This window comes from Melozone crissalis, unplaced genomic scaffold (assembly GCF_028551555.1).
Source record: "Melozone crissalis strain CALT ecotype California unplaced genomic scaffold, PUWL_Pcris_2 ptg000027l_1, whole genome shotgun sequence".
NCBI classification, from domain to species: domain Eukaryota; kingdom Metazoa; phylum Chordata; class Aves; order Passeriformes; family Passerellidae; genus Melozone; species Melozone crissalis.
This window is the reverse complement of record NW_026535805.1, coordinates 60,442,577-60,468,281: the sequence shown is the minus strand read 5'-3', so window position 1 is coordinate 60,468,281 and position 25,705 is coordinate 60,442,577. Positions and strand designations below refer to the sequence as shown.

At 40.2% G+C, this 25,705-nt stretch overlaps 1 protein-coding gene across 1 annotated transcript in view; it reads left to right on the top strand.

Moving 5' to 3' along the window:
* Positions 1 to 10,617, top strand: part of GREB1 (growth regulating estrogen receptor binding 1) — a 55,075-nt gene extending 44,458 nt beyond the window's left edge. The window contains exons 26-32 of the mRNA XM_054279605.1: positions 316 to 520; positions 1,337 to 1,511; positions 2,429 to 2,647; positions 4,911 to 5,046; positions 5,589 to 5,789; positions 7,722 to 7,860; positions 9,523 to 10,617. Coding sequence (XP_054135580.1) covers positions 316 to 520; positions 1,337 to 1,511; positions 2,429 to 2,647; positions 4,911 to 5,046; positions 5,589 to 5,789; positions 7,722 to 7,860; positions 9,523 to 9,686 — 1,239 coding nt within the window. The 3' untranslated portion in view covers positions 9,687 to 10,617. The remainder of the gene's footprint in view (positions 1 to 315; positions 521 to 1,336; positions 1,512 to 2,428; positions 2,648 to 4,910; positions 5,047 to 5,588; positions 5,790 to 7,721; positions 7,861 to 9,522) is intronic.
* The last annotated feature ends 15,088 nt before the right edge of the window (positions 10,618 to 25,705 follow it).

Sequence of the window (25,705 nt, the reverse complement as noted above, 5' to 3'; positions counted from 1 at the left end):
GAGTAAGGTGTTTGTTGCAGCCCTATATCATAGGGACCTAAATCTTCTTGCAGATCTATCCTCAAGGTACCTCTGCACTTGGCAGGCCAAGGTTAGCAGTCCTGTCCATCCCACCACACTCTCATTGGTCAATTAAGCTAAATGATAGTTTTCTTTTTTCCAATTCTTATAAAAATTGTTTATTTTCCTGTCAAGGAGTTTTAAAATGTGTCAGTTTGTCTAGTGTTAGAGTATCTGAATTATTCTCCTGAAGAATCTATTTCTCCTTTTTCTGTCCAGATTAATACAGAAGTTCACACTTCTTTTTACCTACAGAGTGAAGATTACATAAAAAGCCCCACTTTCACTCCCACCACTGGCCGTCACGAACATGGACTTTTCAATTTATATCATGCAATGGATGGAGCCAGTCATTTGCATGTTTTAGTTGTCAAGGAGTATGAAATGGCCATATATAAGAAGTATTGGCCCAACCACATCATGCTCGTTCTTCCAAGCATTTTCAACAGTGCAGGAGTAGGTAAGTGTAACAAGAGGTTCTAAAAAATGTGGACACACAACTTGGGCCCTTAGGTGTTGCTATTTGACAGTGAAATGTAGACCCACAGCTTGCAGCTAGGATGTCTGAGCTGGTGATCTGCATTCCCTCTGAAGACAATGTGTCACAGCTGAAGATAGACTTCTCTTAATCCAGGACACCTAGAGCAAGCTCAGTGAGTTGCACCCTAGAAATACTTAACTCTTCTATTGTCTTTGAAAAAAGCTGAGGGTGTTAAAACTCAGATGGAGTTCCACAATTTCCACAATTTCACTTGTGGAAATAAGTTGAGTGCTACTTGCATGGGCAATGATGCTCTGCTTGGGTACATCCCTCAGGAAGGTTCTGCTAATATATCATCTGTGAAATATTCAACCCTTTGCTTGTGCTGCCGGAACACCTTATATACAGCAGTAATGACAAACATTCAGAGTAGATCATCAGGGACAATTTCCAGTGTCATTCACTGGAAAGCTGGTCAGTCAGCATCTCTAACTCTTTGCACCTAGAGATGCTAATGAACACAAATATTGTCATGTGAAAAGAAGTAGTCACTAAATCCTTAAGACTCTAGAAAATCTTTACCACAGAAGTGAGGCATCATTTTTCATCCTTGCCAATGTGGTTCTTTAAGTCACTTGCTTGGCAAGCTGGCTGTGGGTGGTGGTGGGGTTAAAATCTTCAGAGTGATTTATACCCTTGTCTGTGCAGAAATATTCACTTCAAAAGGCTTCTGAGTTAAAAGCAAACAGTTTCTGCCCCTATTTTTAATCTGGTGTTTTATGCCCATGGTTTCAGGTGCTGCACACTTCCTGATTAAGGAGTTGTCCTATCACAACCTGGAGCTCGAACGGAATCGGCAGGAAGAGCTGGGGATAAAACCCCAGGATATTTGGCCTTTCATTGTCATTTCAGATGACTCCTGTGTTATGTGGAACGCAGTAGAAGTTGATTGTTCAGGAGAGAGGAGAAGGTAAATAGTGAAATATATGCTTTTTCATCTGATCTCTTTTAACTTTTATCTGCATGTAATTTTGAAATTGTTTGTTACTACAACTTCTACCCTGTACAAGCAGAGAATTATGTTTGCCCAAGGAGAGCACTTTCCTAGGTATCTGTCTTTGCACAGCATGTAGCGTAGTGCGTGTTGTTCATTCCTGTCCCCTGAGGATTTATGTGCCCTTCAACCATTGCTGTTGAAGCTAGAGTTACTTGGACTGCAGATTTCTGACTCTGTAAACACTCCCTGATACACTGGACAACATGTCAATTTTTCACCAGATTTTTCTAGGGAAGCTAAATGACAGTTCTGTGCAAGTTGTGCAACTGATTTCCTTTGGCTCTTCTGTCAGTCCGAGTCTGTGTGTCTCCTTTATGAGTTCTCCAAATTCCTGAACTAGCATTTTTGTTTTCATTGCTTTAGAATAATGTTTGTGCTAGATTTTTTTATCTATTCCATGAATAGATTATGCAGAATTTACAGCAGACTTTCAGAGAGAATGACACTCGATGAAAACTGAGATTTATGGACTCTAGGGGTGGGCTAGAAGGATCTTAATACTTTGTGCTTAAGTTATGGGACAAGTCAGCAACTCTCCAAGATTCATTGGAATATTATCTAGGTAACTTTAAAAGTTTACATATCTGAGTGAATATTTTGAGAGATGTAGAGTAAATTACAGATCTGTCATACCAGTCACTACCACCTAAGCACTAGTCAATTTTAACTATAGTGAGAGACAAAAAAATACAGTCAAGTAAGACAACATTGAAGTTATCTACCTGAAAGTCATAACAACTTCCAACTGTTAAAAATTGCTGTTCAGCAGAAAGAGATTCTGAATGTTCTCTACATATTTTAAAATTAACACATTTTCATAATTATTGTAGTGACTATACATGGACTGAAAGGAATGTTTCCCTGAAGCAAATTCTGCAACACATTGAAGCAACTCCCAATGTCACTCATTATGCCCTAATTGGAATGAGGAAATGGTCCAGTAAAACAAACAGTGCTGAGATCAAGGAACCATTCTCCTGCTGCCACGTGCATGACTTCATCATGCTGAATGTGGATCTGACACAGAATGTACAGTACAATCAGAACAGGTAAGTGAATCAGTAGCACTTTTCAGCAGAGGTGATGAACCAAATAAACCAAGTTTTTTTACAAAAACAAACAAAGCTTAAACAAAGCTCTTGTTTTTTTAGGGAAGTTGTGAATGGCATACAGACAGTTTTTGTTTTCTTACTGGTGATTCAAATCCTTCCCAGACTGCCAGAAGTTGGAAAAAGACATTAATTTCTATAGTTCCAAGTAAAACAGTGATAACAAAGTGACAGGATAGACATAGACAGCAGTGTACTCTGCAGTATTGGTGTACTCCAAGTGGCTTTTGGCCAATAATGTCTGCCTAACTGCTCTCCCTTCCAAAGGAAACAGGAATATATGGATGATTGGTGCATAACCAAATCTCATTCAGATATATATATCTGGGCTTTTTACCCTGAGTAGCACAACAGTGCAGCATACCACATGCGTGCTCATCAGGACAATCAGAAGAAAAGAATAAATAAGTCTTGTTCACATTGGTGGTTGTTTCTCACATTCAGCTGTCTCAGAAATCCCACTTTTTCAGTTATTGTGCCACTTAGGATATATCAGATTTTAATTTTTTCATGCGCAGCATTACAACAGTTGACAGAACTGTATTCACTAGATTCATAGTCTCACAGAATTTCACTGATCTGTGTGAAATAAACTATGTGTTTCCTCCCATTTCTGAGGGACATGCATTTATAACAACAGAATGAAGTGTATATATATCACTAGAGGTGGGATTCACTTGTCCAAAACTGGTCTTTCAGTGCCTTAGAATATGGAAGACATCCATATGGGGCTGGCAGGTATGACATGAAATGTGTGGTTTTCTGTAAGCTGTGTGGGACAGCCCAGGTAATTAAAATGGCTCTAAGTTACACTTGGGTAACTGAACATCAGTCACTGTGCTTTTCAGCACTCTGCTAACTCAGAAGATATCTTTTGAGGCCCAAGCTTACTTCTAACTGCAGAGAAGCATTCTGCATTCATTATTCTCTGAATAAACAGATGTTCTATATTTCTGTTGTCACCAGCCTGACATCTTAAAAGAACAAACTTTCCCCTGTGCATTTCCTATTAGAGAACTGTGCTCCCAGGCTGCCTAAGTGTGTTACCTTATGAAGCATTATGCATGAAGGGCATATGGAGACGATGACAATAAAGTAAAATGATATGAGTACAAGCAACAATGTTAAAATGTCAGGAATGCCACATCACACCACCCATTTCCTGCCTCTGTCTTTGAACCACAGGAGGCTCAGGTTAATCCTGTGTGGGTACTGCTGACTGTGAAGTATTGTATGGCATTCCAAGCCTGGGCAGGAAAAAGGTACATTTTAAAACCCAGAGGCAGTGACAGTCAGGGATATCAAATAACCATGTAGATATTGCTAAGATCAAAGACAAAACTTAAAAACTTATAATTGAATGCCATGTTTCTCACTGGTGTTGACTGTTGCACTGGTTGCTCAGTTAGCTTAAATTCAAGCCCTGGATGTCAATCCAATGGTTCTGCACATCTTCCTGTTTCCTTTGCAATAAATATATTCAGAATGAAGAACTGATCCTGAATTTTCCAGAGATCAGAGTATTTGAATTTAGTCAGCTTTAGGAGTTTACCTTTTATTCTGTTCCCTCATATTTTTTAAATGGGTCAAATTTAGCTGAGGGATGTTCCGCCTCATTCTGCTTAATCTTTTCCTGTGTCTCAGCAGTTCTCTTGTATAAAGACTACCTGCCTTCAAATAGTTTTTGTTTCTAAAATACAATTACATTAGTTCTGTAGAGGAACATTGAAAAAATTGCTAGCTATTCATATTCTGAGGGGAAAATGAGTAGTCAGATACTTCTGTGCATTTGATAAGTCATCCCTTTCTTTGGAACTCAAAGGAATTAATTTCTTTGACTGTATTTGGGGTAGTAATGTATGTAGCAATTTCTTATGACTCCATTATTGTAGTAAAAGGCAAAAAAAATGTTTTAACTCCTGGGTATTTTCCTTAGCAATTTACTGCCTTTCCACTTTATGCTTTTGATCCTTTCCCTCCATAAGTGCTTTCCTCCCTCATTCTGGTCTTTTCAAACTGATGCTAGCCTGGTTTATTACTAGAAAGCTGAATCCCCTTTCCCTGACTGATAGGCACTGGTGGAGGGTCAGTATGTTTGATATCTGTCCTTTCTGTGGTGCCGATCAAAGGCTCTGCGTGCTTGTATTTGTCAGTGTGCGATGAGGAACATTCCTCTCACCTGCTGTGATTTTTTTCTTTCCAGATTTACATGTGATGATGTTGACTTCAACTTGCGTGTCCACAGTGCTGGCCTCCTCATCTGTCGGTTCAACCACTTCAGTGTCATGAAGAAGCAAATTGCAGTTGGAGGACAGCGATCCTTCCACATCAAGTCTAAGGTGGGCACTGAGACCTCTGTTGCACTGTTGTTAAAATTCTGTTTTCCTTTCTTGTCTTTTTTAACTAGGAGACCTGAGGTATTTTGGTGCATCATCTGTTGCCAGTAATGGGGGATGTCTGCCACGTGGGGCTTTTTTCAGTATTTTTTTTCTGAAATCCACAATATTCTTGTCATAAATACAATTTTCCTTAATAGTTTTCCTTCAAAACTTTGAAAAACACATAAAGTTTCTCTTTGCAATCCAAGTACCCATTCAGGATGTGGATTTTATCTACAGCTATAGAATTGCTCAACTTCATGTGACTTCATAGGTAGGAGTACTTTGAGTTCAAAGAAGAAACCTCAAAGTCTATAAACACAAATATAATTTTATGAAACTGAAACAGTTTTGGTAGCAGATATTTTTTGCTGAATAGCTTTTTTTCTTATGTAAAACTTAGATTTGTAGGGTAGAGATGTATTTCATACAAACCAGAATTCACACATGTACAGCTTGATGGATTAAGATTGATCTGTACAAGAAATATTTTTTCCTCACAGGTGTCTGACAATCCAGTTTCAATCTCCCCTGCTCAGTACATTTGTGCTCCTGACAGCAAGCACACCTTCTTGGCAGCGCCTGCTCAGTTGCTCCTTGAAAAGTATCTCCAGTACCACAGCCATCGCTTCTTCCCTCTCTCACTGAAGAACTATAGCCATCCAGTGCTGTCTGTGGACTGCTACCTTAACTTAGGACCACAGGTACTGAACAAAACAATCTCCAAGTAGCTCTAGAAATGTATAGGCTCTGATTTGGATGGGTTATTGATTTATTCCTTTGAAGAATGAGGCACATTCCTATAATGTTGCAATCAAATTCTTAGTCTTATAGAGATATTGTCAGAGGCTTCAACTAAAGTACATGGAGAGAAATCCCAGAATTGTCCTAAACACTAATATAGTCTGTGAAGTGCTTTCTCAATCTGCTATAATTTGGCTCTTCCTACAGAAAATTTCTTCCACGAGAGGGTCTTACAAATACTAGATAACCCTTAGAAAGCACTTCAAATATACAGATGTTTTAGTTCACTTCAGGCTGATAAGCTGAGGCAGGGAATCAAATATTAAACAACCAGTGGGAATGGGAGATGCTGATATTAGGTCTCGGGAGCTGTTGGCTCTCTCTGATGAGTCTGGATCTAAAGCCAAGGTCATAACTCAAATATGTTAATAGAAATTTGGTACTAAGGTGGTGTGGTTCAGGAGAGAGAAACTGTGTGGAATTTACATTATTTGAACAGTAAGAGACAATTTTCTCTCTCAGGTTTTTCCTGGAAAATCTCAGTGAGGAACCTCAGAGAAAGAGAAAACAATTCTTATCTCTATACTCTGCTCTTGTTTTTGCACATGTGGAATGTGTTAGGAAGATTGTTTACCTGAAGAGGTTTAGTAATTAGATTCTAGGGATGGTTGCTTATATTAATTGATCTTTTAGGTCAAATCTGTGTCCTGGCTATCTGGAGACAGTCACGGGTTTTCCTTTAGTATGTATCTTTGTATAGTATAGTACAGTATAGTATCTTTTTAGTATAGTTATAATATACTATTAATGTAATATATAGTTTAATAAAACAATTACTCAGCCTTCTGAATCAATAGAGTCAGATGCTAATAATTTCCTTTGTCAGGGGCACCCTGCATAATAAAATAGGACTTTTTTTATCTCTTCACTGAATACCAAATGAAATTCAGTCTTTCTGGGTTTCCTGAACTTCTCTTCCAAAGAGCTGTGTAATAACCTTCCCATGTATGCTGCTCCCACAACATTTTGAGTTCTTAGGCTTTTGTTTCCACCGTGTTTGGAAAAACAAGCTTTGTGGGAGGGCATTGTACTGTTACTGTCTTCATCCATTGCATCCTTTCAGCTCTAACCCATTCAGCACATGAAATTATTTCACTTTCATTTGGAATTGCTGCCTGAATTGTAATATGATACAGCAGGATTGAAGGAATATGGAATAGGAATACTGGTACAGAGTCTTAGTTGCTGAAGTTCAGCCTTCCTCCTCCACTCAATCATGCTGATCCATGCCAGATGAGGGTGTATCCCGGCTAAGTAGTACAGTGGCACTTTTGAAACTAAGCCGTGTGTGGAAGATACCCTTAATCTGAATTTATAAATCCTGAAAGAGTGCTGTAAATATTCCTGTTCCTAGTAGATTTCAGGAGTAGCCATAAAAACAAACTAGGCAAGAGGAAACCTCATAAATTCATGTATATGAATAACTCTACTGACTTGAGTAATCATTGAGAAATCGTAATGTAAATGAAATTTGGAATTTCTAGGGGTTTTTTTCATGTCTGAATGTAGAGTTATTGTATTTACTCACATATAAATAAAATGTGCTGGGCAGGTCACAGCATTATGGTTGTGGAGAGCAATTGTTACTGCAGCTTTCAAACTCTATCACATCTAAACATAACAACAATAACAATAACAATAACAGTAACAATTATGATGATGAATTGTGCTTATGTATATTGTTAATAAGTAGTGCTATGTTTTGGAAGAACTATAAAGCTCACAATATTTGGAGTTGGAAAGAAAGTCTGAATTTGAATCAAGTGCAGATACTGGAAGCTTCATATGGAAGCTCTAAAGATGCTAATGTTTTTCCACTCTCTCCCAATCAGATTGCAGTTTGCTACGTGAGTTCTCGGCCTCATTCTCTGAATATCAGTTCCTCTGGTTTGACATTCAGTGGTCTCTTACTGTACCTCTGTGACTCCTTTGTTGTGGCTAGCTTCTTGAAGAAGTTTCATTTTCTTAAAGGTGAGCTGCAATAATTTTATTACAAAGAATTAGGTGACATGGTCTCTGAGAATGTGGGGAAAATCTATTTTATCTATGTTTTAAATCTATTATATTTATTTAATATATATGCATTTATACATATATGCATGTATTCATATTCTTCTTTATTTGTCCCAACTTTGATGCTTGATCATGCTGGCTCTGCACTGTAGTAAACTGGTATATAGCAGTGCTATAAGTTCTACAGATTTCTAAGTGAGAAGGAATGTTGGATCCATATCATCATGCCTAGAGTATGTGCACAACTCCTTAATCTGTTTGAAAACTGAGTATTGAAGATTTATGCATGAAGAATTTACCTACTGTGATCTTACAGCTTTTTAAAATTTTGATGGAAAATAAGTGATTGACAAGCATCTATCAAAATCTATTTCCTATTTTTAGAAATAGAAAGTGGCTCATTTACGATTTATTCCTGACACCCAGTTTCTCCATGCACACCTTATGATGCTGTGCAGCAGTGGAGACAAGTAACTTCCACTTGTGTTGCAGACAGTCCCATTGCAAACTTCCTTTGGATCCTCCTGCTGCTGTCTTAGGCATTTAGTGCTCTGGGGCTTTGTTTCTCTCAGCTACAACTGTCACTGGGAGAAGAGCACTGTGGTTAGTGCCTCTCAAAGCTGGCGGAGTTGTTATAGACTGCTGTGTTCTTCGTTGCAGCTAAAACAGAGGCTACCAGTCAGTCTCATTTTGCATGAACCAGTCAATTTTTATATCATATAGCATAAAGTATGTTTGCTTTGGGATTTCTCCATCTCTCCTGGCAGTTTGCTTGATTTTCTAACCCATCACATAGGAATTAAACACCATGTGACTCTCTGTCTTGTTTCTTTTTATTATATTCACAGGATTTTTTTTTGTCTCGGGCATTACCACTTACCTCACCATTTCTCATTTAGATTACTGCATGCTGGTGAGGTAAATATTTTCTCTTAAAGGAGGACTTTTCTCAGCAGCCATGAAGCCATGCATGCAAGTTACAGTGGTTATCAGCATGCCAGACTGGACAGTTGGAATTGGTTACTGAAGTATCATTTTTTTAGTTTGGCATTCTGGGTTTGCTTGTGTCTGTAGCCACATAGACCAGATTCTTTCTTGCCCGGACATGAGTTTACCAATCCAAAGGCCACTAAAATTTGTGATTAGTTTTAAAGACATGTTTAGACCATTTTTGGGCAGCAAAGCACAAAGAGCTTAGTCAGCCATCACAGTGATTGCCGTTTGGGTTTTGCTGAGTGAGGGCTTCACGCAACAAAGGTAATGATCAGGAGGGCTACAACAGGAATGGATGTAGGGCTTTTATCTGGTTTGCTGCCAGGACCCTTAGACCTCCTTAGACCTGCCAGTTTTACTTTTCCTACCCTAGGGATCCTGAAAAGTGCTTCTAGTCCTGTTTACTAGGTGATTATGAGGTACCTCAATTACACAAGAAGATCCTGACAAATAGGTAGCTGAACATAGCTCTCCTCAAGTCCTACCTGAGCGGTTTAATTTTCTCCCAAGCCCATTAGTAACTCCTGATGTGAAGTGAGTAGAGTTCTCCATGCAGGGTGGTGGGAGGTGGGTGATCTGAGAACAAAGGGGATATTCACCTGAGTTCCTTTTGAACTGTTTGCCCAGGTGCCACGCTGTGTGTGATTTGCCAGGATCGCAATTCTCTCCGCCAGACTGTTGTCCGGCTGGAGCTGGAAGACGAGTGGCAGTTCCGCCTGCGGGACGAATTCCAGACTGCCAACGCCAAAGAGGACAGACCACTGTTCTTCCTGACTGGACGACATATTTAACTGAAAAGAGACACATTTCCTGAATTACACAAGACACTAATTGCCACCATCTCACGAAATTACTTTTGAGGCACTCTGCTTTCTGAACAGAAACAGGACTGTTTCCTGTTGTTTATTAGGATGATATCTAATCAGACAGTTTAAGATCATATTTACAAACATTGAAGTGACTTTTCTAATTTAATGTTCTGATGGAAGTCATCCTTAATTCCTGATAGAGACACAGAGACTTACATCGTGGAAAGCATTTCATAGCAGAAGAGAGGTCAAAGAGTGCACTTCTGTGACAAAGAAGACCACATGCAAGTTCATAAAGAATCTTTTTGCACATTCCAGAAATAGGAAATGTAAATTTAGGAGCAGGTTCTGATTTACAAGTCTTATTTATCAAACAGTCAGCATAGGGCAACAGGAGTTGATACAGTTCAGTAGTATACTGCTTCTGATTGATCCAGGTAGGCTTTTTACATGAAGATTTGTAAAGTATATTTCTTTAACAGTAGGAATTCAGTTGAAGCTTTAATTTTTGGAATAAGTGCCACACTGGATAGTTTTACCGTGCAGGACTGTTGGAGTAAAAAGACTAATTTTATGTCTGGTTTTATTAGCATAAGGAAGAGAGTTAACAAGATGGTAAAATGAGATCTGAACATTTAAACCTGAAACTGATATTAACTTGAATAACTGAAGAGATCAAATGGTGAGACTGACCTGCAAGTGATTTATTTCTAGAACAGTGATGTTTTGTGACTAAATTGTAGACTGGCTCTAGACTTCAAGCTGAGGCAAGTGCACTCAGGAAAGCCTATGAAATGGTTCTAAAACACTCCCAATACACTTTCTGGGGATATTTTCTTGCCAAGGTGCTTCAAAGGAGTGAGAAAATGGAGATTACAATGCTGAGAAATTCAGGTGAAAATCTAAACCCATGTTTTTGAGCAGCACCGGGCAGTCAAGGTGTAGGAAGGATGAGTATAGGCACTGTCAGAGGATATCTAATATTTGGGCAGGCCTTTCTGGCTGGCTACACCAATGAGGGGATCATTGGCTTTATACAGATGAAATGCCTTTAGTGGCTGAGTCTGTTACAGTTACTTGCTGGCCTTGAAACGCAGGCATCCCTATGACTGTGCCAAAGAGATAATTTAGGTTAATTTACAGAGGAAATGTAAGTTCTGTAAGTTGTGAATTCTGTAAGAGATGTGGATTGCTATCTACAAGGAAACTGCTGGCAATCAGTGTGCTTCTAGATTTCATTGTTTGTGTTTCAGAGTGAGAATTCACTTTAAGTTTTGTGAAGAAAGGTGAGCATTGGCCTATGTAAATAGTATTACTGTTCAGTTTTCATCAGTTTATTAGTTAATTTAAACTTTTTTAAAAGGAAGTGTGACATTTATGTCTTTATAAATAAAGTTCATGCTGCATGGACACCTGTCTTGGTTATGTACTGGACCAATAAGTACACACACTTTTGTAGTGGAAAAAAACAGAGGAAAAGCACTGGCTGAAAGGAGTTAATATAATTAAGGAATTACCTGAACTGATCAAGAGAAAATACAGGACTTCTTAAAGGCCTACATCATAACACAGCCTCAAAAGTATAAGGATTTTTGAAAGAACTCAGATTGAAAGACAGTGAGTTGAAATTTCCTTTCCTGTAACCAAATATTTAAACAACTTATACCAAGTGTCCATTAACTTTTTTCTGTGTTTTAGGTCTGACATTTGCTTTGTCAGCCTTTAGACACCCATTTTCTCCAAGAAACTAAAAAAGCCCCAAAGTACAAAATAATAAAGAAAATAAATAAAAAATAAATCACATCCTTCCTTAACATTCTCTTCTGCCACAAAGTTTCCAAAACTTTGACAAAATACAGCTAACAGTCACCTGAAGCCGTCATAGTCCTGAGTGTTGTTTCATGTTAACCTTTTTCTCCATATGGTATCCTGTATACCTGACAGGAGTCCCAGGGCCTGGCCTCAGCAGACCTGTGTCTGTTGTGTGACCAAGTGCAATCATTCCCCGTCATAGACTATATTTATGAGCAATTGTATGTGATGGAAGTTGCATGCACAGCCCATTGCCTTGGAGAGCACACCCTGTAATAAGACCAGATATGCCCTTACTCTGACCAAAATGCAGGTAATTCCTGTCATACTGTGGGAGCATCTGTGCACCCACATGGCAGAAAAACACAGCATTTTGCTCACAGGAGGCCAAAAAATGATGGAGGATGACTCAGGGAGAGACAGCCTCCAGAGCCCCATCCAAAAGTTTCCTTATCTCTGACCTAGTTTACAAGCTAAGCCCCCCTAAAGTGTAAGGCTTTCATGGAGAGGGCGATGTAGGTTTTCTGTCCAGCTGGGACTCTGAGATGATGAAGTAATACAGATAAATAATAACGATAAATTTTTGTTTGGGTGGGACTGGCATCCTGTGCTGCAACCCTTGGTGCAATGGTTCTTTACCATATGTGCATGTGTAGGGCTGGGAACCCAGGTCCCAGATCCACACTTTTCTTGCCTTTCTTTTGTGAGAAGGAATCACTGGCTTTCAGTCCCAGTGACCTTTGTGAGAAAACTTGGCCCATGCCCATTATGCACACAAATCTTTTAAGCATTTCCTTTCTGGTTTTGGATGTGGCAAGAAAGCAGAACTCTGCATTCTGTGGATTCACTTGACAATGTGATAGCAAACAAACTTTTTATAGCCTCTGCCTTCTTCTCTGGCACCTTCCATGCTTTCTGATTTAGTCATCCACTATTATCACCTGCAGATAGTATTATTAGCATGTTCTGAATTGTCAGTCAGAGAGAGAAGTAGTTTATGATTCAGCTTCTGTAAAAGACAGAGTCCAAATATAGAGAAGGTTATTGGAAAGGTGACATTATTTTCCTTCTTACCATCCTCTCTTCCCTGTTAAAGAGCTCTTCACGAGCACTTAAGCACTAATATCTGGTATCTAATCACTGGAGGATGTAAGGGATTTCATCCCTTCCTGTTGTGGTGACAGGGAATGTACAGATCTCAGCTCCCACTCTGCATCTAAAAGCAGTTGCTAAACATTGCTTGTGAGGGGGTTGCTTTCCCAAGGCTGAAAAGCACTCTGTGGTAGAAGGTATCACTGACACAAAAAGGAAGGTACAACAAACCCAAAGGATGTGTTAAGGGACAGGGTAGAAATTGCAGAGCAAGTGAAATGGGGACTGTGAATCGATCCAGCAGCATGGAAGAAGTTGGGGGGCAAGTAGAACTCCTGGCTGCATTTGGAAGTGTTTGCAGGGGATCAAGGACCCTGGGCAGGGACTATGTGCAGTGTGAAAGAATCTGGATTTCCATGGAAGTTGGAATTCATGTGGGTGTCATCCCAACAGGACCTAGCTGTCTGCCACGAGCTGCTGCTCTGGTCTGGCTGTGAGGGTGAGTGAGGATTGTCAGCCATCCCTCCTTCCTGGGACCATCCCCCAGCCACAACCCAGTGCCCGTGCCAGAAATGATGGTGCCAGAGCTGTTTCTCAGGGTAGTAAAGCACTGCAATGACCATAAAGCCCAACCTCTGCTGGCATCCCTCTGCCATGTGTGGCTTGCCCAGAGAGCAGAGCCCTGCACCCTGGTGGGCACCCACGCCCCATGGCACAGCCTCTCACCACACCACACACACCACACGAGGCTGCCATGCTGCCTTTCCACCCTCCTGCCACAGTCCTCCTCTCCCACCTCATCCCTTCAGCAGCCAGTCTTAATAATTCATCAGCTACCACTGAAATATTGTGGATATACTGGAGTGAAAAAAAATCCATATTCTTCCCTTTTTTCTTACTTCCTTAAGGGTACAGCTCTTCAGTGAAAATTAAAACTAGCCCCATCCATCCTCTGCCTGGTGACTCTCTTCTGTCCCTTATCCTTGCTCCAGTTTACACCTGAATAAATACTCAGTGGTTCTGGTAGTTTGCAAATGCCTTTAAAACATTTCCAGTCCTGTTTTGACAGCTCCCAAAATAACCATTGATGATTGTGGAGGACACAGCTCTGGCAGTTCTGAGGCAATAGTCCAAACGCTGACATTGTCCACTGCTGACATATTATTTGGCTAGGAAGTGCTGGGGTGTCAGATATATCAGTGAGACTCCTGTGCTGTGAGAAGAAGGCATTGGGAATCAACTGCCATGATTTTAAGAAAGAAAGACCTCATAAAGCAGCTTCATACATAAATGTGGTTTTGATTAAAATCCTCAGGGAAACGGAAATTTTTGATTAAGATTTACATAGGAATATAAACTGAAGGAAATTTCTCCGCGCTTGTTACATGACCAATGTATTGATTATGCACTTAAATGCTGAAGTATTACGAACTATTATTATTCTGTCAGTGTGAGCTGTTACGCTGTGGAAAATGATGACTGGCATCATTAACAATAATTAAGCAGTATTCTTTATACTTAGAGACAACAGGACTGACAGGAAAGTGGGCTTTTACTTGTTGCTACCTATCAGAATAATTGACAGCTAGGAGGACAGATATTGGCTCAGAGGTTATTGCAGTAATCACAGGGCTGATTCTGCATCATAAGATACACTTTCATAAACAAGCTTTTGCAAACACATAGAACCTTTTCTTTTATGTTGATGGTGTGATTTCTCTCTACTACGCCTTAAATTATTCTTGTAAATACTGTTTATTTATCAACCATAAATCTCAAATTTTGGCACCTGTGGTGGGGCAGCTGACAGCCCTGTGTACCCTTCTTAAGTCCCCCACTGGAATAATGTTTGGTCTGAATTTGTAGGATCTTGAACTTTACCTCTGCAGGAGATGTAAAAAGGGAGAGCTATGACTCAGTATTTCTGTTAGGTAGATTTTCTTTCTGCTTTCTCAATATAGCTTTCTTAATATACATGATGCTATAAATTTCCATAGGCATTTATGAGACAAAAGCCTTTACAGAAAGAAAACAGAGAGAGAGAAGCTCCATAAGATTCGTCCATGGAAACTACTGTAATGTGAAAAGGAACTATTTTAGGAGAGTGATGCTGTTCCAGTACAGTAGAGTTGTGATTGTATTTAAAAATATCTTAAATTACCCTTTAAGTTGAAAAATTATTCTGTTAAAAAATAAGATGACAGTTATCAGTTCAGCAAAAGAAAGTTCACATAGAGGCTATCATGAACTAATATTTCCATATTTAAATATTCTATTCATTATTCTATTAAATTAGTCTATTAAAAATAAGATGACTGTTATCAGTTCAGCAAAAGAAAGTTCACACAGAGGCTACCATGAGCTAATATTTCTATTTTTAAATATTCTGGAGTGATTACAATTTTTTTTCCTTCTCATGATACAGCACTTGCAAATGCTGTTTATAAAAAGCAACTTGCTCCTCTTTAACCTGTGTCATGTAGTGAAATCACAGGACACTGCTTAAAAGTGGCATCAAAACTTCTGTTTATAGTGTTTATCCAGTGAAACCTGTTGTTAGAGGGTGTCACAAAGGCTATGGGCTGAGGAGGAATCAAAAAACTGATGTGAAGCCTACATGAACTGTGAGTCTTGAGAACATTTTTTGTGAATTTTGTGTCAGCTGTCATTCCACCTTTGTCTTTGGTTTAAAACACCAACTGGGGAAGTAGCAACAAAGCTGTGAAGTCCTGAGAGTGCAAAAATGGGAAGGGAGTGAGGGAAAAGCAGCTGCTGAGGTGGTTGGGGAACACTGTGAAGAAAGCAAAGAAACTGTGGCCTGGTTGTGTGGGTGTGACAGTGAGAAGGTAGGATGGGGTGCAGGTAGTGGGGATGAGAACCTTGGGAAAAGTCTGGGAAACATTGTCATCATTGGTGCAAATTATGGAGAAAGGTCCTTTTACATGTAGTCATTATCCCATTTGTGGGTGTATTGATCAGAAGTGTTTGGTGATGGTCACCCTTGGACATGGGTACCAGATGCACTGATCTAGGAACAGCAGCCACTGGATTCATCTACGCTGCCAAGGGGAATTGCCCACACTTGTTAGTGCTTCCTGGGGAAAGCAGGAAGTTCCTGAAATCGGATGGTACAGAAAATGACAAAGGCTTCAGGAATACAATGTGCTGGGAAAGATGCACGCCCACTTCTTGAAGAATTTGATAAATAAACATTATGCAGCATATAACAATTATTTAAATGCTATTTCTGATAGATTGTTATACTTACTCATCACAGCTTGAAAGAAAATTTATCAGAAGAAATGGGTGGAACAGTGGAAAATTACTCCAACAAACAGTGGTTCCTATCTTTTAAATTTGGTGAATAGACCTTTCAGCAGGGGCAGGAATGCCATTGAAATTCACTAGGTGTGGCATTTCCCTGTTTATCTGAAATGAGAAGAATTGTATTGAATTTCCTTCCCCAAAATTGTTCCAGAAAGAAAATGTGATTTGTCAGATAGCTAACAAATGAGTTTCTGTGCTTGCAGTCTTAATGTTTGGTGTACCACAGAAACGAGTAACTTGAGCATCTTGGTAACTCAAGTGCTGTGCTATTTTCTCTTGGAAGAGTTCCTCTGCTACTGGAGGGTGACTTGGCTATTGGGCCACTTCAGATTCCGAGTTTCTAATGTGAAGCATGAAGAGTCTAAGTAAGCATCATTTTTTCTGATGATTAGATCTCTTCCAGATGCCTTTTACATCACTGTTCTGTCATCCTAAGACACCCATCAGGTGGAAAGTCGTTCCATCAGGGACTGGCTGCAGTGGGGCAGTGCCAGGGTTTCAGGAGCAGGAGCAGGTCAGAGCCAGCAGCAGGAGCTGTGTGACAGTGCTGGAGGGATGCTGAGGGAGCCCAGCAGGACCCCATAGGCCCAGGGAGCGACTGGAGTGAGCTGAGACTGGGTTGCCTGCATCTAATGCTTGTCCTGTGATATAAACTGGCACTTCCCTTGCCATGCCAGGCATTCAGAGCAGTTTGGCAGCTGTTAGTTTTGGTTGATACACAGGAATAACACTCATTCCCAATACTCCCAAAGCTTAAAGGCAACTCCATGCAGCAATGAACTTAACTCTCAGCTGAAATACCACAGCTCTTCTTGAGACCTCAGAATACATTGTTTTAGGAAACTATTTCAGACTTTAAACAGTCTTGCATGTTGTATTTTGGGACAAGGAGGGTGACAGAGGCAAGAACAGCTGATGCTGATGCTGCTGTTGAAGACAACACACTGTCCAGCCATGGCCTGTGATACCCTAATCCTCCAGCTGACAGTGCCTGGTGGGCTGCACAGAGGGCTGTCACTTTTTAGTCCTTTCTATCTGCTGCCTACTTAGTGACACTCACAGTGGTGAGAGACCACATGCTGGCAACAGGCTATTTCTCTACTCTATGCCTTATTTCCAGTGTTTTTCCATTGATTGATTATTTTCCTACTCACTGAATTTGTATATAGCCTAGGGTTAAGTGTAAAGCATAGCTGGGCATATTTGTTCATTTGATAACTGTTATCAGCTCATAGTTAATGCCAGGACTCTCCTGCGGTGGGGTGCTATAAATAGCCCATTTCATTACATAAGAGTGGAAAGATTTAGAAACTTTTGCCCAAAGCCAGACCTGTAACAAAAGGGTTCAGGGATTTTGATAGCAACTTTATTTCACCAGCTACTGCAGAGGGATGATAAATAACAAAATTCAAGCCACAGGCTATGAGTGTGAAAGTGTATCATAGCTGTGATTTAGTGGTCAGTTTGAACACAAAACCTCAGGCTGTATCTTGGTGGAAAGGCTGCTATTTCTGAATAGCAGAACTTCACAGCTGCCAGAAGTGATTTCAAGATGCTGGACCCAGCTGTCCTCTCAGACAGAGACAGAAGTCTCAAAATTCAGGACAAGTTTATCTGATAAATAAATAGTGTGTGATCTGTATGGATCTGTGTGGATTCTACATACTGGTATCAATCCAGGCACGAACAGAAAACCAAAAGGAACAAATGGAAACAAAAATTATCCTCTTTCAAATATTATTGCACAGAGGAACAGGAAAGCTGTGCTGCCTTCTCACTCACACAGTTACTATTGTGGAGTTGTGGAATTGTGCAGCTGTGCAGAAAGACAGAATTAGATTGTGGCATTAAGAACCTGTCCTGAAGAAAAATTAAGCTATGAAAATCCATACAAAATATGATCAATGATAGTAATAAAATGTTGGCAGTAAAAATTCCTTGTATTCTTTTTCTGGAACTTATAACTCAGTAAACTGTCTGACCATAAAATCTTATATGAAAATTAGGATACTGACTCGAAGTGAATTTGTGTTTGTCAGGCTCTAATTTTTCCCTGAACCTTTTGACTGAGCAAGAGCACTTGAGGAGTCAGTTGCAAGGAAAGTGTGCTCTGGTTTACTGAGCTCAGGTTTCTTGCTCTGACTGTGCTTCCAAGAACTTCGGCAGGTAAAATTAGCAAGAACATGATCACTACGAAATTATATTCTCTGGAGCTTTGTTGTCTGCAGCTAAAATCTGAAGGCAGCTTTTTTGTATATGGCAGAAACCAGCAGTGCCTTTAGCAGTGTATGTGAAGAACAGGGAAAAACTACCAGCTCAGGATGTCGTCTGAGGAGGAGGAACATCCAGAGACCCCCATCGGCTCCCCTTGGTCTTGGGTAAGAGGCTCTGCCCTAAGGTGGCATAAATAACACTTAAAGCTTTAGAAAAAAGTAACAAACAAACAAAAAAAAAAAGTAAATAAAAGTACTGTGTGACCCTCAGTAGTACTGAGTATCAGCATTTTTAGTCTCCTGTTAAAGTCTGTGTTTGATCAATGGTTTGGTTATCTCTTCTAGTTCAGCTTGCGGACTTAAAAAAAAAAGACCTGAATGGGGAAAACCTTATTTTGCTTCTCCTGTGTATGTCAGGTTCTACAAGAAAACCTGACTGATTCTGTACTTTCTGCTTTGCTGTCTCACTGGCTGTGCAAAGATACACTGTTGAAAGGTAGCTTTTAGGTATAATGGAGGGAAAAGGATATGAAGAACAGTGTTAACATTTGCTCTGGAGGTCTGCATTAAAAAAGAGCCAGTGAAATACACATTTTTTTCTCAGTAAGACTAAAGCTGCCTTAATGAAATACAATCTGCACTGATGCCCCCCTAATAGTGGCTTCATGGTCCTGTGTTTTAAGGTCTGGGCTGATGCCTAATGCTGCTGGAGAGGATGTGGGTCAGTACAGGTTTCTGGCAGAAAGACAGAGGATGAGTTCCCTCTCAGGAGACTTGGGTTAGAAATAGGAACAGCTGTACTGAATCTCCTAGCAATTCACTAAAAGTTTCAGGAAAAGGCAGGATGGGTTATAACCAAGGCTTTAAATTACTTTAAAAAAAGCATTAAAGTGGTTTAAAAACAATTATATGCTTTGAAATTAATATTTATGGTTTCATATATGGCTTTCATATATTTTTATAGACACACACATCTATGATTTTTCAGGGAATGACAATATTTGAAATGGTTTCTAAATATGGTCAGACATGAATGTGTGTCCAGAACTAATACGTCCTGCAGGTACCCAAGGATTATCTGAGACTTTTGCTTTTTAAGGTAGAATACATAGAATAAATTGGTTAAGCTAATGATAGAAACATTCATTTAAAGTAGTTTCATATTTGGAGGAACATGTAGGGAGGGTGAAAATGAGCACCAGTTGTTCTCACTATCAGCACACAGGTTTCCTGGTATTTGTGTGTTGGTAGATGCCTGTTTTTTACAGATAGGAAGACAGTTTATAGGTGTTGATTTGTAAATTAAACATAGGTGGCAACTTTCTATTTCCACAGAAAATTCCCTACAGACTGAGCAGAATGGAGGCTGGGTGGGAGAGATGGGACTGATTAGTTCAGTGATGGTTGGAGCAGTAAGGAACATCAAGAATATGTTCAATATAAACCAAACTAAGAAGGAACAAAGAAGTCAGGGATTTAATTTTTTTCTTTAAACTTCAAATATCATTAAACTCCTGGCTTTCACCTGTATTAAAAATTAAGATATCCTACATAACACTTTAACTATTGCATTTGTATGATGTGCACTTTAGCTTTAGTTTCCTTCTAGAAATTTCCTTCACCTATAAGTCTCTTAAATTGCCAAGGAAAGTCATGGATCCTACTGCTCCTTTGAACAATCTGTTTTGCAGTGAATTTGAAATTTTCATTACAAGTTCAATAAACAATGTTATTCAGCATATAAAGAACACCAGATTTCTGATCAAAATAGATGTGCTAAATATCATTTGAAACTCTTGCTATTGGCCTTTAGGAGCTGCTGACTCTGGGCTTCTGCTGAGGACATCAGAAAAGAAGAGCCACTTAACTCTGTAGATTTACTGAAGTGGTTCTGCCACTATGTTGCAGAGTACAGAGAAAATTTTGGTCCTTGAAGACGATATATATATACATATATAGAATACATATATTAGAGAATATTAAAAGCTCATCACAGAGAGCCCCTTGATAAAAGGATTCCCTAGGTATGCAAATAAAAACATATGGGCCCCAGGCTCTGAAATGCAGCATGTGATTAAAAACTTATCTGCTTCCAGAAACAAAAATTTATTTTTGTAAGCATTTAGACTTTAAACTTCCTCTGGTTTATCATGATGTTGCAAAAGGACCAAACAAATAGGATGTCATACAGACATTTGCTTTCCCTAGGGTTAGGAAAAAGATTGTGCACTCTCGTTCTTTCCAGAGGAGGAGTAAGTAAAAAATAACAAATAAATTAAGCATCCCTGAGAGAAGCTGATATAACATGTGGGGATGGTGGTCAAAACTGGGCCTATCAAAACATAGCAGAAATCATGGAGAACTCTGCAAATTCCTGCCTCAAATACAAACTATCTATACTGCCCAAAGCAAAATTCATGTTTTATTTGCTAGTGTTTCAAATTATTAGGTAGCTGTACTCTAAGATCTCTGCTTGAGATCTTCATGTTCAGAAGAATTTTTACAACTTTCACCTCTACCACAAGGAGCATTTGTAAAAATACTCCCTGAGCCACTTGCACTGGGTACCCAAATTAAACAGGCACACTAGAAAACTGTAACTTTCATTTTCTTCCTATACATAGACTTTTTCGGTTCATTTAACCTGAATCTTTTGTTGTGTTTTGAGACCTTTTGGGAGAAACCTTCCAGAAATGCAACACTTTGCTGCAGTCACTGTCTGCTGCCAGTGCTGCTGCTGCAGTTGATGCTGCTGTGGGAGAGGGACTCCTCAGGGCAAGTTTCCATCACTCTCTTCCCAGTTCCCAGTCCCAGTGACAAACCACTGGTCATGACAAAGCACTGGCATTTCTCTGGAGCTACAGACAGTCCTAGATTTACCAGAATTCCAGTAGCAATTTAAGCAGCATCAATTTCTTTGGAAATGGAAGAACTGTATGTTTCTCACTGTGAGGCTTTTACTGCACTGAACAGCTTGAACAGCTGTTCTGGGTATGGCAGAAGGAGCAGGGTTGGTCAGAGGTGCTCTCACCCCACCAGAGCTGTGCTGCCCCAGAGCAGCCAGAGGCAGAGCCCACTTGCCCAGGGGCTGCAGTCCTGCCCTCTACAGCCAGGACACTCACGGCTACTCCGACAGCAGGGCTGTTCCCAGCTGTCCCTGCAGATGGCAATGCCCTGGCCTCTGGGACTGCTCCATCCCATGGACCTTTGCTGGGGGAGAATCTCTTCCCATGGGGCCTGATTCCTCCCCTGTGGCTGGTCTGTACCACTTCAGGCACAGGGATCAGCTGTACCTATGCACCCTATGCACAGGGGCCACAGTGTTGGCTCTCCTTCTGTCTTATTTTGGTGGCCTTTTTGCAGCCATCTCCTGAACAGACTCCAGACTTTTCAGGGGCAGGAGCATCTTGCCTCACAGTGGCCTTTCCCTGCCATGCCTGGCAGGTTGGCAGCAGCAGCCAGGGGAGCAGGTGCTGCTTCGTTGCAGCCCCTTGCTCCCATTTTGGAGGGCTGACCCTTCAGAGAGTAGAGGATGTATTTTTGCAAGGGTAAATAAGTCTCAACTTCACTGCAGATCTGCTTTCCTCCAGCCTCACGCACGTGTGCTGCCTTCCCACCTACTGAAAAACAAACAGTAAGTTGAACCCGGACCCTCCCGTGTGGTTCACTCTGGGGGAGCTGACTGCAGGCCAAGTCCTTTTGCATTTTATTTAGGGCAGGTTGTGGGAGGTCATTCTGTATCTGGAGATCATGTCTCAGAGATCATGCCCTGTCTTAATATAGATCTGAAAGTTCAGCTTGGTCCACGGGGATGAAGGGCAGTGAGGGCCATGAGTGGCTGTCAGCTGCTTCACCCACCAGCTCCTGTCACCTCACTGCCTTTGCACCATAACAATGTGCATGATGAGTAATGCTTTAACAACACTTATTTATCTCATGCTGCCATAAATGCAAACAGAGTGTCAACCTCTCTGTTTCTGACTCTCCTACTCTTTAAAGTGGTTTGTGACAACTCAATCTCTCCTGGACAGGAGTCTGCACCTTGTCAAGGCCACAGTCCAAGGACTGGTCAGCCCAAGGTTGAGCTTCAGCAGCTCCAACTGAGCAGCTAAACAAAACCTACTGAGGTCTAGGCTGCAAATGTAAAACATTTTGAAAAGTGGAGCAGATTAGGAAAAACCCAATCCAAACAGACAGAAAGCACAAACGCATCTCCAAGTACCAGAGCTGTCTTAAACCCTGAGGTTTTTGAAAGTCGTGATTGATACTTGTTTTTTGCTATGGGCATTTACCAAGCTGTTACCAGTCATGGCAAAGGTTAAAACTCTTTTCAATTTCAAGTCCCCTATCTCTGGGAGCTAAAAAAACTTCATGAAAGCCAGCAGAAGACACTTCCACTGCATCTTCCCAATGAGCTTCTGCTCCAAATAAATGAGCAGATACGGGCTGAGCTGTCATCAGCTGAGCACTTCCCACAGACATTACCCAGGGAGCCATAACAGGGTTTGCACCACAAGGGACCATTGTGCTGGCACCTCAGAATGTGTCCTCTTTGTTTTTAATGTGCATAAGCTGGGGAGATCATTGAAAAGCCTGCATGACAAAATGGCTCAGAAAATACAGAACTGTCTTCTACTTCACTTGAAATAACATATTTGAGGTGGGGAATATGTTAAGGAAATGGGATCAAGTGAGCTTGAGGATCTCATCACTTTTATAGAGTTAGAAATAATTTAGAAATTGCAAATGGGGCTGCATATAGTGAAGCCCTGAAGAGACAGGAGCAGAAAGTGAAGATGTGCTTGCCTGTGGAGCAAAATAGCAATGAGAAGAGAAGGAGATGTTTTACTCAAAGCCTCATGCATGGCCATCCTGTCAGGGCACACTGCCTCACTCTGCCCCATGCTCCCAGTTCAGATGCCCTGTGTATTACAACTGAGGTAAATGCCACGTGGGATTGCAGTTCCTGAAATGAGGAATGAAGTGACCCCAAGACCATCCTCAGAATCAATTTTCTCTCTTTTGGTACCAGTAGCCACACTCACAGGAAAATCAGCCACTAATTTTATGAGAATTTACCACTATAATATCATATATATTAATGCAGAGAAAAAAATAAGTTCCTGAAACTGTTTCCCCTTTGATCTATTATCTGTATTGTCCCAAATGAAGCTGCCAGTTTCTGCTGTGACTTCACCACCATCCCTGAGTTCATTACATCTGTGCTGGTGCCTGCCAGTGCTGTAATGGGATGGTTTCCCTGCAAAGCTGACAGCAAAGGAGAGCCTTCACTCAGCTTTGTGGAGCCTCTTTGTGTTCTGTCCTGTAGGGACGAATTTTGTGGGCTTCAGTGTGAGTTTTGTTCAGTTTCAGCTTCCTGCGACCCTGCCATGGTGCTCAGAGGCAGGAGGCAAAAGCCTGTTTATCCCTCAGTAGTACCATTTAGAAGTTACAGCTCTTTAAATCTTCACCAAGTACCAAACTGATTTTTATCTTTACAGTCCCTCAGGAAGTTCATCATCAGAACCACAGGCCACAGCACAAACAGGCAATCATTTACTCCATATTACAGGCACTGTTACCAGGCAATGGAGACATGCCTGCTCACAATAAATTCCTCGTCCTCCATTCAGAAAAGCCAAGAAGAAAATACCTGGTGGAGGCATTTATGCATTTTTCATTTTTTCTTGCCCTCTTTTCCCTCTTTTCCTTTTTGCCCTTCTGTCTTCTGAATTTCACAAAAGCTTTGGTCTGATCTTGTATAAATGCTGATTTTGTGGCTTTGCAGAGAAATGCTCTGCTATAATGGAAGAGCAAATTGTTCTTTGCCCAACCAAAATGGGGAACAAGGAATTGCATGGCTGCTTCCAAGCAAGGTAGGCCAGGCAGGAAGCAGCCCCCTTTCATGAAGGTCTAAGTCAACAAAGAAAAAAACTGCAAAAAGACAGACTGAACACTGGCAGCTGGTCTGATAAATCTTTTTTTTTATTCAGGCCCACTCTCCCTCTGAAGTGAACTGTATCAATCATCTAAGGAAGACTGCTGAGAGGAGAAAGTTTGCAGGATTAGTCTAGAAATGAATCCAGTACACAGAGAATTGCTACTTTTCTTTTCTCCTCCTTTACTCCTTCAGTAAACTTGGAGCCTTTGAACCAAGTGGCAGATATCTGATCCATGGATCAGGTGAATAGTTTTAGCATATTCTTCTTTTAAATGCAGAGCTAGCAATATGTCCGCATAGCAGTACAGACAAAAAATACAGTCTCTTTTATTCTAACCCAATCTATAGTAGTTGTTTCAATTAAGTGATTTATTAATGTTATGTGATCTAGGCCAAAACAGTCACATTGTAAAAATCTGTAATAAGGAAAAAAAAATTAGTGAGAATAGATGTTTCATAAAGGTTATTTGTTAGAATTTCCTCAAGCTCTTCTGGACTACAAAATATCTTAAAATGAAAGAAATATTTTCCTATAAATGTTCATGAACAAGTGATAAGCCCCAGTTCTGCTCTCTCCTGCATTTGCAGAAGTTGTATTGCTGCCAAAAGACTTTTAAAGTGAGGGATTTTTAAATCAAAAGTGCCCTCCAGTGGTCCCATGTATTATTTTTGGCTGACACCTGATATTTATCTTCCCCTTCTTAGAAATGAGGCCATATGATATTTAACAGCTTGTAACAAGTAAAACAAATTAAATTGGATGTACCCTTTAAAAAAAGGTCAGATAATTTGGATGTATCCTTATATTGAGATATTTTGTACACCTTCTAACCAGTTTGAAAACTTTTAACTTATTCATTTTAATTTTTTTCATCTCAGGAGTGTTTTTTTCCTGCATTGTGTGGGGGTTTTCTCTCTTCTCACCCTCTGCACATGGTACAGCTTTGACTCTGACACTATCCGTACTGCAATCCGCTACAGGACAGAGGTGACCTTTGAAAAGCAAACAATATATCATCAGGCAACTCAAGGGTAATTTTTACCTACACAAGCAATTAGGAATTCAGCATAGCTTTGCTAATAAAATCATTAATTTTCCTTTAAAATATGGAAATTATGATGGATTACCCTATCTTTTTCTAAGTATTTTAGGATTCCATGGACTCATTATTTCTTGGATATTTTAAGGCAGAGAAGAATCAGGGAGAGGTACAAACTGAGGCTTTGTGGGATTTCCCTCTCAGTAAATATCTCCGAGAAATCCCTGGAGTTCAAGGAATTTATTTCATTATAAATTTCTGAGCCCCTCCACTCTGCCAGTTTTGCTTAGAGGTTTTTATGAGTCAAAAGCATCTGAGGGGCAGCATTCCTTCAGAGGGACACTTTGGAAATTCACTCAATGGAAAAACACTCTTTAATTAAATAATTTGCAATAAATGTTTTATTTGAAAACTCTTTCCCAAAACAATGGTTTCCTTAATATGTTTTAGCCCTATTAAACAGAAACAAAAACAAACAAAAAACACAAACAAAAAACTCCAAAAACCCAATAAAAAGCCAGACTAAACTTGAAGAAGAGTTTTCCCAATGGGTATTTAAATGTCCTTCATTATTAA